The sequence below is a fragment of the Ovis canadensis genome, chromosome 9, assembly GCF_042477335.2.
Source record: "Ovis canadensis isolate MfBH-ARS-UI-01 breed Bighorn chromosome 9, ARS-UI_OviCan_v2, whole genome shotgun sequence".
Taxonomy (NCBI): domain Eukaryota; kingdom Metazoa; phylum Chordata; class Mammalia; order Artiodactyla; family Bovidae; genus Ovis; species Ovis canadensis.
Window position 1 is genome coordinate 14521553 of NC_091253.1, and position 14358 is coordinate 14535910.

Here is a 14358-nt window from a genome sequence, read left to right on the forward strand (position 1 = left end):
TGTTTGGTTATAATTTTACACAAAAATGCTTCCTTGTGAAAGATTATCATGCTTACCTGAAACTTCAGGTTTATCTCTGTTGTCTTGTGTAAACTGGCGTCCCTCTGTTCTCAGTATAGGACATTGCTTTTCTATTTAAAAAAAAATATTGAGAATTTTCAGTACATCGCCTATTGTTTTTCTTTGAATAAATGTGAATCATTTAATACAATCAGAAATCTAAGATAAAATGGAAAGAAATTAAATCCTTTTATTAAATTTCTTTTAAACGAGGATAAGAGTATTACCCACTTAATTGCATGTTTATGAGAATTACACGTGGTTATATATATGAAGAGGAGAAGACAATGGCACCCCACTCTAGTACTCTTGCCTGGAAAATCCCATGGACAGAGGAGCCTGGTGGGCTGCAGTCTATGGGGTCGCTAAGAGTCGGACACGACTGAGCGACTTCACTTTCACTTTTACTTTCATGCGTTGGAGAAGGAAATGGCAACCCACTCCAGTGTTCTTGCCTGGAGAATCCCAGGGATGGCGGGCTGGTGGGCTGCCGTCTATGGCGTCGCACAGAGTCGGACACGACTGAAGCGACTTAGCAGCAGCAGCAGCAGCAGCATATACATGGTGTCTGGAATACAGACAATGCTTGTTAGTCTTAGCTATTGTTAGAATTTTATTGCTCTAATATTATAATTGCTACAATGTACTTGACAGTAGGAAATTAGCTAGTTTTAATATTGTTAAATTTTCATATTCAAAGTATATTCTAATATTAGAACAAGTGAACTACTACTATTTTAACACAACTTCTATTCAGGTTTTGGTATTAGTGATATTAAACTTTAGAGCAGAAGGAGACTGTAATGAACTAAATGTGTCCCTTTCCAAATTCCTACACTGAGGTCTTAATCCCCAGTGTGATGGTATTTGGAGGTGGAGCCTTTAGGACCTGATTAAGTTTGGATGAGGTAATAGGGGTGCAGCCCTCATGACAGGATTCATATCCTTTACAAAAACTGGAGAAATAGGAGTTCTTTCTCTCCACCTTGTGAGGAATTCAGGAAGAGGGTTCTCACAAGAACTTAGCCAGGTTGGCACACTGATCTCAGACTTAGTCTCCAGAACCGTGTTAAATAAATGTCTGTAGGTTAAGCTCCAAACACTATGGTATTTTTGTTAAAGCAGCCTGAAATAAATTATTAAAATAAAACTAAATAGCAAAAGCAGACTCTGCTATACTAAAGTGGTCTATAATGAAAAATAAATGAGATAAAAATCATTGCTGCTGCTGCTGCTGCTAAGTAGCTTCAGTCATGTACAACTCTGTGCAACCCCATAGACGGCAGCCCACCAGGCTCCTCCATCCCTGGGATTCTCTAGGCAAGAACACTGGAGTGGGTTGCCATTTCCTTCTCCAGTGCATGAAGGTGAAAAGTGAAAGTTAAGTTGCTCAGTTGTGTCTGACTCTTCGTGACCCCATGGATTGCAGCCTACCAGGCTCCTCCCTCCATCCATGGGATTTTCCAGGCAGGAGAACTGGAGCAGGTTGCCATTGCCTTCTCCAAAAAATCATTGAGAAAATACTAATTATGTGTTGAGGCAATTAATGATGTTCAAAGAAATGATCAAGTTTGCTTTCACTCACAGTGGATTCATTGCATCCCTATATACTAATATAATACTATACATGTATACACTAATTTCTTATTATCTGGGGTATATTTAAATTTAATTCAGACTACGGTGACTGCAAAAGTGAGTTAAAGTGACTGTAAAGAAAGCTGATCGCCGAAGAATTGATGCTTTTGAACTATGGTATTGGAGAAAACTCTTGGACTGCAAGTTGATCAAACCAGTCAATCCTAAAGGAAGTCATTTCTGAATATTCATTGGAAGGACTGATGTTGAAGCTGAAGATCCAATACTTTTCACCATCTGATACAAAGAACTGACTCACTGAAAAAGACCCCAATGCTGGGAAAGATTGAGGGCAGGAGGAGACGGGGATGACAGAGGATGAAAATGGTTGGATGGCATCACTAACTCAATGGGCATGAGTTTGAGTAAGCTCCAGGAGCTGGTGATGGACAGGGAGGCCTGGTCTGCTGCAGTCCATGGTCCATGAGTTCGTAAAGAATTGGACATGACTGAGTGACTGAACTGACTGACAGCAACTGCAGTCACAATGTTAAAAGATGCTTGCTCCTTGGAAGAAAAGCTATGAGAAACGTAGACAGTTTAGTAAAAAGCAGAGACATCACTTTGTCGACAGAGGTCTAGATAGTCAAAGCTATGGTTTTTCCAGTAGTCATGTATGGATGTGAGAGTTGGACTGTAAAGAAGGATGAACACCGAAGAACTGATGCTTTCGAACTGTGGTGCTAGAGAAGACTCTTGAGGGTCCCTTGGGCAGCAAGATCAAACCAGTCAGTTCTAAAGGAAATCAACCCTGAATATTCATTAGGACTGATACTGAAACTGAAGCTCCAGTACTTTGACCATATGATGCAAAGAGTAGACTCATTGGAAAAGACCCTGATGCTGGGAAAGATTGAAGGCAGGAGGAGAAGGGGATGACGGAGGATGAGACGGTTGGATGGCAGCATCAAGACAATGAACATGAGCCTGAGCAAACTGTGGGAGATAGTGAAGGACAGGAATGCTTGGTGTGCTGCAGTTCGAATCAGACATGACTTAGTAACTGAACAACAAGATTCTAGGAAATTAATAGCTATTTCAGGCATAATTCCAGACAGTTTTTATAATAAGCCAACTGTATAACTAGAAAATTCTTAACCTAAATTGATGAAATATTTTGTCACCTTACAATCACAACCTTATTTTTCCAAAAATTCATGTTTTCTGAAATTCATGTTTGGGTTTAATGACCTCAAAGTTTTTATGACACTGAGATGAACTGCAGAAAATCAAACTTTCCATGGAAAGTGGAAACTACTCATTCTCCTGGTCAACTGCTCAGCCTCTCAATCCTTCACTTAACAAATGCGTCGTAGACTTCAAGGGTGGTGACATGGCCTCAGCTTAATATACCTAACCAGAAGGATAAATCAAGTCATAAGTAGTGGAGAAATATCAATAACCTCAGATATGCAGATGACACCACCCTATGGCAGAAAGTGAAGAGGAACTCAAAAGCCTCTTGATGAAAGTGAAAGTGGAGAGTGAAAAAGTTGGCTTAAAGCTCAACATTCAGAAAACGAAGATCATGGCATCTGGTCCCATCACTTCATGGGAAATAGATGGGGAACAGTGGAGACAGTGTCAGACTTTATTTTTTGGGGCTCCAAAATCACTGCAGATGGTGATTGCAGCCATGAAATTAAAAGACGCTTGCTCCTGGAAGAAAAGTTATGACCAACCTAGATAGCATATTCAAAAGCAGAGACATTACTTTGCCGACAAAGTTCCGTCTAGTCAAGGCTATGGTTTTTCCTGTGGTCATGTATGAATGTGAGAGTTGGAAGAAAGCTGAGCGCCGAAGAATTGATGCTTTTGAACTGTGGTGTTGGAGAAGACTCTTGAGAGTCCCTTGGACTGCAAGGAGATCCAACCAGTCCATTCTGAAGGAGATCAACCCTGGGATTTCTTTGGAGGGAATGATGCTGAAGCTGAAACTCCAGTACTTCGGCCACCTCATGGGAAGAGTTGATTCATTGGAAAAGACTCTGATGCTGGGAGGGATTGGGGGCAGGAGGAGAAGGGGACAACCGAGGATGAGATGGCTGGATGGCATCACTGACGTGATGGCATCACTCACGTCTGAGTGAACTCTGGGAGTTGGTGATGGACAGGGAGGCCTGGCGTGCTGCGATTCATGGGGTCACAAAGAGTTGGACACGACTGAGCGACTGAACTGAACTGAACTGAACTGAACCACTTAATCAGAAGTATAAGATGTAACACACACAATTAAGACATATAGCACTGAGTACTTTTAAAGAATATTTAGCTACTTTGGAAACTCCTATCTCTGAGATCTTAACATGATTACAAGCCCTACATAATAACAAAACTGGATATTTTGTAAATGCTGCCCATTTTTTTAAGAAAATTGAAGTCATATCCATTTTTATCTGAGTTCATCATCATTTTTATAAAAACTAAATATCCCATCAAGATCTCTGCACTGAAAACTAGACGGTGTTGTAGAGAGAAATTAAAATCCTAAATAACCTAATGGACTAACCAAGTATTTAGACTGAAAGACTCAGTATTGTTAAGATGTCAATTCTCAATTTTATCTCTAGGTGTAGTTCAGGACCAATTAAAATCCCAGCAGGTTGTGTGTGTATTCCAATGTGAATGTGTATGTGAAAACTGACAAGCTGATTCTCAAATTTAAGTGGAACCGCAGAAACACTAGAACAGCTAAGACAAAACTGAGGAAGAAGAAGCCAGAGGATCTACAACATTGCACACCAGGGACTTTTATAACATACTGCTGGTGCACATATAAACAATCAGTAGAACAGAGAGTCCAGACGCAGACCTGTACACACATGGTCTCCTGATTTACCACAAAAGGGCTAGTGCAGCTCCAATGGGAAAGGGATGGTCTTTTCAATCAATGATTCTGGATCAATGGAATGTCCGTGTGGAACAAACCTGAACCCTTACCTCACACCATGCACAGAAATTAACCAGAGATTCTCTTAGACATAAACGTGAAAGGTAAAACAATAAAAGAGTACAGAAACATGTAAAAGCTTAAGGAACTGAGGGTAGAAAATGTTCATTGATAGGGACACAGAAAGCACAAAAGGTTGACAAACTGGCCTTCATTGAAATCTTAATGATCAAAAGACAATGTTAATAGAGTGAAAAGGCTATCCAGGGACTATTACAATATGCATATCCAACAAAGGATCATATCCAGAACATACAAAGAATTTTCACAACCTGATTAGGAAAAGTTTGAAAACCCTATCATGATAATGTGAAAAAAAAATAAATAAATAAGCAGTTCACAAAAGAGAATATTCATATTGCCAACCTGCACAGGAAAAGGTGCTCAACGCCATTAGTAATCAGGGAAATGCAAAGCAAAATCACAGCGAGACCACTAAACGCCTAAAAATTAAAGAACAGCACAAGTGCTAATGAGGATGAGGAGCAGGAAAGACTCCCGATGTTGCTGCTGATGGGAGTGGAAATCAGTACAACCACTTAAGAAAACTGGTAGCATTTCTTAAAGCTAAATAATCATGAACTCAAAGACCTGGAACGTCAATAACCCAGGAAAAAGGAGTACAGAAATGGTGTAAAAGGCTCTTTTAGAAGGGAATATTCCTCGCAGCATTAGTCATAAGCATCTAAAACTGGAAACAACCAAATGCTCATTGACAAGAATAAATAAATTGTGGTATATACAATGAAAAAGTGTAGCAATAAAAAAGAATGAACTACTGCTATATGCAATGACCTGGATGAATTTCATAGATATAATAAGTGGAAAAAAATACCATTCTCCAAAGAATACAAACTTTAGAGTTCCATTTATATGAAGTTCAAGAGATTGTATGACTTATCTGTATCAGAGTACTGGTTATCTCGGTAGGGTGTCAGCTGGGATGGGATCCAGGAAAGTCTTCTGCGGTTCTGGAAAGTTCTATAATTGGATCTCAGTGGCAGTTTCACAGATGTATAAATACATTATGCAAAAATTCACTGCACTGTGCACCTAAGATTTGTGGACCTTTGTGTGAGTAATACCTCAACAGAGTGAGGAAAACAGCTTGTCTTTGAGAAAGCACTGTAAGCTAAAAGTAATTTTTATAAAACAAAACACCAAAATTGTGATCAAATTTTTTACAGTGACCTTGAATGACTATATGACTATTGTAAATGAGGTTAACTTTAAATTCTTCACAATGTATATAGGGAGACTCCAACAGATGATTGGCAAGCACATATCCAGACCATGGAAGGAACTTCCTACTATGATGCATTGGTAATGAGTGGAAGGTATGTTAGCTTATTGCCAAGTTGGAAACAGTATATATCTTATTTAAATTCTTCTGCAGACTTAATGAATATATGATGATGCCAAGATAATACACCTGTCACTTTGAAGTAAATAAAATTGAACATTTCCAGTAATATTTATGAAAATGCTTTTCACTAAAGTCTTCAGTTTATAAAAATCAAATACAGCTTTATATCTCTAGTATGTGTTCTGTTATGAAAAGCTGAACAAAAAAAACGAAAACTAAATGTTAATTTAAGTGAAGTAAGTCAGACAAAGACAAATATCATGATATCACTTTATATGTGGAATCTAAAAATATGATACAAATGAGCATATTTACAAAACAGAACTGACCCACAAACACAGAAAACAAACTTCTACAGTTACCAAGAGAGAAAGTTGGGGAGAGATAAATTAGAAGTTTGGGATTCATATATACACACTACTATATATAAATGGATAAACAACAAGCACCTACTATATAGCACAGGGAACTATACTGGATATCTTATAATAAGCTATAATGGAAAAGAATCTGAAAAAGAATATGTACATATATGTTTATATATATATATGACTTTTCTGTACACCTGAAACTAACACAATATTGTAAGTCACCTATACTTCTGTTGAAAATAAAACAACTAAATGTTAATTCCTTGGGTGTAAGACTCAAGGTACAATAAGTTGTATGCATGGGTCTCATGGTTCATTGCATAAAAAAGGCAATCCAATAGAAGCAGATATAAAAAAAATTGGATATGTTAATTTCTTTAAGCAATGAGAAACTTTAATATAAAGTAAATCATACTTTTGGGGTAACTGTATCTTGAAGGACTACTGATAAGACCCAAATATCCAAGCATTCTATCAGATAGACAGAATTTAGGCAGGTGTAGCATTTCAGGGCTCGTGGTAACCTTTCAAAAGTAATTACTTAAAATTCACCCACAAAAGATGCACGACTTGGGGGCCCTTAATCAACAGATCTTTTCAAATGTTAATGCAGAAGTCTTTGGCAGATTTATCTTAAGATGCTGTCAGTGACTGTCAGACCCCCTTTCTGTCTGACTTAGCTTGAAGGACCCGGCAGTTCCTAGGGTTGGAAGGATACTGCAAGGGGGCAAAGCATCAGACAGGAAGGCTAGGTCAGATTTGGGAAAGATTATCTGATTTCATTGAGATTATCTACAAAAATTACATAAATTTTAAAAAGATCTTTATCCTTCTCTTCCTCTAAAAATTGGAAACCTGAGGGCCTGAGAACTAGTCATTTAAGAGAAGTTATGTGACTTCCCCCCAGATTACACAGTGACTTGATGGCAGTGATTAAAAACTCATTCCCCATAGTCCTGCTTTTCCCCCTGTGTTGTACATGCCTCTCAAAATCACATTCCAGACAAGCTGAGTACCTATGATATTCTCTTTATTTAGTAGAAATGTATTTTGTCCTCGCTCTCAGTTTGAAACATGTGCTTGAAAAAAATCACTTGTTCCCTTAATCTCTAAATCCTTTTCCTTGTTCTCACCTGCTGACTTGGCCTCCTATGCAACTGGTAAGCGTTCTAGTCCAGAAACTAGATCACATGCCTTTCAAAACATATTTTTCCTATCATTGCTCTGGTCTTTCCATGCCCACTTATATGTAAAAGTCGTCAGTTTGGTATTCATGAAAGGCAGTTTGTATTCCTTCTTTCTCCTCTCAAATAGCACAGGGATGGAAGGGATTACATGGGAGAAACGCGTGCAACACAAGAAGGGAAGGAGGGCATCAGCTGCCTCCTGAGAAACTGCAACATCTCTCTCTCTTGTCTGTTTTGACTGCTTTATTTTTTCTATTTCTTCGCATCTTCAGGAGTACACATACTGTGTTATGGAATTGTGTGTGTGAGTTGCTTAGTCATGTCCGACACTTTGCAGCCCCATAGACTGCAGCCCACCAGGCCCCTCTGTCCATGGGATTCTCCAGGCGAGAACACTGGAGTGGGTTGCCACCTCCTTCTCCAAAAGGAATTATAGAAAGAAAGAAAGTGAAGTTGCTCAGTCGTGTTCAACTCTTTGTGACCCCATGGACTGTAGCCTACCAGGCTCCTCCATCCGTGGAATTTTCCAGGCAAGAGAACTGGAGTGGGTTGCCATTTCCTTCTCCAGTATTATGGAATTATTACCTCTATAATCACAGTTAAGTCTGTCCAGTTTCACAGGCGTTCTGTTTATCACTCTTCTTTTTTATTGAGGTATAGTTGATGTACAATGTTATATGTTTCAAGTGTACAACATAGTTGTATAATTTTTAAAGCTTATACTCCATTTATAGTTATTATAAAATATTGGCTATATTCCAATGCTTATACTTGTAGCATATTTTATACATAATAGTTTGTACCTTTTAATCTCCTACCCCTGTATTACCCCCCTCTCTCTTCCACTGGGAACCACTAGTTTGTTCTCTACATCTGTGGGTCCGTTTCTTTTTTGTTACATTCGGTAATTCATTTTGCTTTCCTGATTCTGTCTTTCTCTGTCTGACTTATGGGCTTCCCAGGTGGCGCAGTGGTAAAGAATCTGCCTGCCAATAAAGAAGATGCAGGCTTGATCCCTGGGTCAGGAAGATTCCCCAGAGAAGGAACCGAAAACTGGCTCCAGTATTACTGCCTGGAGAATCCCATGGACAGAGGAGCCTGGCAGGCTACAGTCCACGGGGCATATCATTTAGCATAATACCCTCCAAGGCCACCCATCTTGCTGCAAATGGCAAGTTTTCATTCCTTTTTATGGCTGAGTGTTCCATTGTGTGTGTGTGCACGCGCTTGTGTGTGCGTAACTGCTTTATCCTTTATTCTTTATCCATTGATGGACACTTAGGTTACTTCCAAATCTTGGCTACTGTAAACAATGCTGCTATGAATATTGAGGTGCATGTATCTTTTCAAATTAGTGGGGTTTTTTCACATATATACCCAGGTGTGGAACTGTTGGGGCATGCAGTAGCTCTGTTTTTAGTTATTTGGGAAACCTCCACACAGTTTTCCACGACAAAGTTACATTCCCACCAACAGTGTACAAAGGGTCCCTTTTCCCCACACCCTCGCCAACATTCGTCACTTGTGATCTCTTTGAGGGTAGCCATTCGGACAGGCATCACTCTTGTTTTCTAACAGGTATTAAGGAAAGTTGTTCTCTTTACCTTTACTGACAAAACTCATGACACAACATTTGTCTCAGGATTACAGTTGAGGAGATGAACAGCAGTTTACCACAGATGCAGAACTAGCTTGTATTTTTTTCATAAATGGATCAAAGTAAGAACTTTCAGGTGCTTTGCATTTTTTTAAGGCTGACAGACTTCCTATTGACAGAGGCCTTTCTTTTGATTGTTACTAGTTGTCCTTAGGACCCCTGTACACTATACTTGGCTAATACCTCTGATAAAGGATTATGGAGTATCCTAGGTTGGGAGAGAAACAATGGTTAACAAAAAGAGGTAAAGAACATCAGACCAGAATATAACCAAAGAAATATGGAAGAGTGACCACACAAGAAAAAAACCACAACACAACTATTTTAACAAAGAGGTAACAAAGGGGTCACAGAACCTTCGCTGTTTATTTTTCATCCAGAGCTGTTCCTCCAAAGAATACTTGGTTAGAAGCTATAATCTTTATTTAAAAATTCTGAAGCTTTATTTAATAATTGTGGTTAGGAGCCATAATCTTTATTTGATAACTGTGAAGCTTTCCAGCACTTTAAAAATTGAGGAGTTACAAGGTACATTTATCAGCAGTAGGACTTGTGTGTGTGTGAGTGTGTGCGTATGAAAGTCATTCAATCGTGTCTGACTCTGCAAACCCACGGACTGTAGCCCGCCAGGATCCTCTGTCCACGGAATTCTCCAGACAAGAATACTGGAGTGGGTAACCATTCTCTTCTCCAGGGGATCTTCCTGACCCAGGGATCGAACCCATGTCTCCTGCACTGCAGGCAGACTCTTTACCCTGTCTGAACCACCAGGGAAAGACTCTTAACCTCGTACCATATGGAGTATGAGAAATTCTTCAAAACATAAAATAGAATTCTCTATATAATAGCATACCTCCTCACCTTGTTTTCTGTTTTTATTACTTTTGATGGTAATTAGCACACTTGCCTGAGATTAAGGAGCGTGCCTGCGTGAAGTCCCTTCAGTCGTGTCGGACTCTTTGCGACCCCATGGACTGTAGTCCACCAAACTCTTCTGCCCATGGGATTCTCCAGGCAAGAATACTGGAGTGGGTTGCTATTTCCTCCTCCAGGGGATCTTCCTGACCCAGGGACAGAACCGGTGTCTGCTACTTCTCCTACATTGGTGGGCGGGTTCTTCAATACTAGCCCTGGTCACTCAGAGGGTAAAGAATCTGCCTGTAATACGGGAGACCCAGGTTTGATCCCAGGGCTGGGAAGATCCCCTGGAGAAGGGAAAGGCTACCCATTCCAGTATTCTTGCCTGGAGAATTCCATGGGCAGAGGAGCCTGGCAGGCTGTAGTCCATAAGGTTGCAAGGAGTTGGACACAGCTGAAGCCACTTAGCACAGCACATCACTGAGAAGCTCCTAGATTAAGGAGAGTGGAGGAGAAAGAGGAACCATATGACACATAAGCTTCTATCATAGAGGAAATTTTTAAGAAAGTGATTAAAGCCAGTCTGGAGCTAATGCATGCAATATATATTTGTTAATACAAGTCTCTTCCCCACCATTTTTTGACAACTGAGCTGAAACGGCCACCTTCAAATTGTTTATCTGCTGTGTGAAAACACTCAAGTATGCCTTATAATCTCAACATAATGGTAACACTGTCCAAAGAATATGAAACCACTAATTCTGAATAGCTTCAGGATTTTAATTTTCAAGGTGTTATTGAATCTTTCTGTATTATTCTTGATTCCACCCCAACTGGGCCAATATTGCAAGTAACCTTTAAGTACTCCATTGAGTTCAGTAAAGCAATTAAAAGACTCGAATTATCCTTCGTATATTTAAGTTTAACAGCAGACTGTTGACAACTTCACAGGCTCCAGAGTTGAAATCCTAGCCTCTCCCTCAGATTTGCTATATTTTATTTTTAGCTGTAATCACTTCCCTCCGGTAAATGGTTAGTGACCACACGCACAGGTCTGCACATGAGGAAACTAAAAAGGGAATCTTGTGTGTGAATCAGACACACGAGACACGAGAAGAGCCCCTGTCAGGCCAGGCTTGGAGCGTCATCCTCTCCAGTAATCCTCATGACAGGCTGTGCTGACGTTTTCAATTAATGCAAATTATACTTTCAATCAAGTAACTTCCACGGCACTTTTAGGGTGAGTTGTTTCACGAGCACCTCCTACCAGACAGTCTAATAAAATCAGCTCTTCATCTTTAGTCATTTCCCTCCATGCTTCAGGTTACATAAAGCTTACTAGACTTTCGATCAACTTGTAATTCACACCTAGGAAAATCTTTCAGAAAGATTAATTTCGTAGAGTAAATTGAGCCAGAACATATGCATTCCAATTTCCCCATATACAGTAAACCTGATTAAAGAATTGGGATAGCAAAGTACAGGAGCATCACATTCAAGGAAATCCCAAGGTTGGGGAGCTTCACTTCTGCAAGATGATTACGTTCTAGAGATCCATAGCGAACAATGCTGTATTATACACGTAGAAGTGTGGGGCTCTCTGGTGGTTCAGTGGTAAAGAATCTGCCTGCCAATGCAGGAGACACGAGTTTGACCCCTGATCCAGGAAGATCCCACACACCGTGGAGCAAAGCTCTGTGCACTACAACTACTGAGTTTGTGCCCTGGAACCCATAAGCTGCAGCTGCTGAGCCCACGTGCCACAAGTACTGAAGCCCATGCGCCCTGGAGCCTGAGCTCCACAGCCAGAGAAACCTCTGCAACGAGAGGCTCGTGCACCGCAACTGGGGCATGGCCCCCACTAGCCATGACTAGGAACAACCCTTTGCAACAACGAAAACCCAGCAGAGTCAAAAATCGATAAGTAATAATACATTTTAAAAATAAATAAATGGAAGGTCACATCAGCTATAAAAATAAAGAAATGTTTTACCGGGGTAGAGCTCATGGTAAATGTTCTTACCCCTCCAAAAAGAGTTATTAAACTGTAAATTAATAAGTAAACAAATAAAAAATAAAAGGAACCTGGCAGCATAAGGTACAAGAGACAATTATCAAAAAGGTGAGTGTTTCTTTATTTTCCTAAAATATAGGGCATTAGATTCACCTGGGAAGCTGGTTAAAAATGTCAATTACTGAATTCCACCCCAGGCTGCCCTGCATCATAAGTGTCTCTGGAGTGGGACCAGAGAATAAATACTCCAGATGATCCTTATTCACACTAAACCTGGAAAATCATTTGTGTAGATCCTTCAGATCATCATCAGGAACACTTGTTACACACTAGCATGTGCCTGGAAACTGATTCACTCACCTTTCTAGCCAAAAAAGTCCTATCCCCTCTGATTAAGTAATTACTTGCATTACCTGCTATGTCTCTTAAAATGAAGAGACATTAAAAAAAAAAAAATTCAGGAGAGTAGCAACATTATCAGGATAAACTCCCTGCTCTATGTGCTACTTTTTGCCATGAGTCATTCCTGATTTTTCTGACAATAGAAAGTGTTCCCCCACCCCAAAAACGTAGGAGAGCCACAGGATGCCCTTGGTATGGTGTTAGCATATTCAAACTCCCATGTAGATTATTTTATGAAATGTACCCCCTGCCAAATTAGTGAAAAATCATAAAGACTTACAAAATATTCAAGAGACATAGATGTGTTATATCTTTATAATAGATTGTTATAAAAGTCTCAAAAGTCTCTACTGGGGTGTGTCATAAACCTGTATATACCTTGTTAGCCAAAATTCTGAAAGAAATATTCAAAAGAATAAGCACAAGACAACTCATACTCTCGGGACATATCATCATATGTGACTATTGTCAGAATTCATCATGTGTGGTCATTTGCACAAAAGTCAAGTCAAAGCTTCTTTTTGCTTAACAAATGGCCTTTCAGCGTATCTAGTTAAACTTTATAATATAGAATGCATCTAGTTCAGTAACTTACACATACTCAATGTTCAAGAAAAGGTTTCCAAATTAGCCACTTGATCATTTTTAAAAATCAGAAATGGAAATAAATATTTCAAATTGCCTTCAAATCCTTTGGAAATATTATGAGGTTGATAATTTAACAATTGCAAGTAAATATTAGGGCTTCCCTGATGGCTCAGTGGTAAAGAATTAACCTGTCAATGCAGGAGTCATGGGTTCCATTCCTTGGTTGGGAAGATCCCCTGGAGAAGGAAATGGCAACCCATTCCAGTATTCTTGCCTGGGAAATCCCATGGAAGTGGAGCCTGGCGGACTACAGTCCATGCGGTTACAAAAGATCGGACACAACGCAGCCACTAAATAACAACAATTATTTATTTAGGTCAAAAAGTGCTCTAAGACTGTTATTTTCCTGTTCACTTCATCTGAGACACTACAAAACTGACATATAATTAAGCTACGTTTCTTTTTCTATTTTAGTCTTTTTTCACTTTTCCCTAATTAACATTAGATACGTCCCTTAATACTAACTGGGAATGAGTTTCCATATTATCATCTGAATAATTTAAGTAACATCATTTAAAGGTGAAACGGAGAAACAGACACATGGATGCCAAATGCATACTTATATTTATAAACATCAATGAGATAAACAAAAGCTATTTAGACTAATACATATATTGAAAAAATGTAAATCTAGGCATTCTCAACGTGTGACTTGAAGGTCAACGGGGAAAACAATAAATTCTTATCTGTTTTTTACTTGTAGATTTAATCTGTCCTCTTCAACCATAAGATTTTAATATTTTTTTTAAAAAATAAACACTACAAATAACATTTGGAGACTGGACACAAAGGTGACCTGGATACCTGGCTTGTCCCTGCTCATCACGGAAGCGGAAACAGGAAGCAGGAACGTTGCGGCCCAGAGCCAAAGCCTCCAAGAGTCAGCAAGCCTCATGGCGCCTCTGAACCATGGGAACCAGTGGCCACAGATCTGCAACAGAACAGAACGTCTGAATTGAGCTCGTGTATACAGTTCCTTTCATTCTCATTCCCAGAAAATCCTCAGCACCAAGGAGAACACAAGAGGTTTTTACATTATACATAATTATATAATTGGATATCTGATTATATATAATTTGCTGTTGCTGTTCAGTCACTCAATCGTGTCTGATTCTTCGAGATCCCACGGACTGCAGCATGCCAGGCTTCCCTGTCCACCACCATCTCCTGGAACTTGTTCAAACTCATGTCCATTGAGTCAGTGATG

General features: G+C 39.5%; 1 protein-coding gene across 1 annotated transcript in view; it reads right to left on the minus strand.

Moving 5' to 3' along the window:
- COL19A1 (collagen type XIX alpha 1 chain) overlaps positions 1 to 14358 on the minus strand; it is a 474185-nt gene that overhangs the window by 444335 nt on the left and 15492 nt on the right. Inside the window, exons 2-3 of the mRNA XM_069599490.1 lie at positions 13956 to 14082; positions 57 to 131 (exon numbers count right to left, since the gene is read on the minus strand). Of these exons, the coding sequence (XP_069455591.1) occupies positions 57 to 131; positions 13956 to 14046 (166 nt within the window). The 5' untranslated portion in view covers positions 14047 to 14082. The remainder of the gene's footprint in view (positions 1 to 56; positions 132 to 13955; positions 14083 to 14358) is intronic.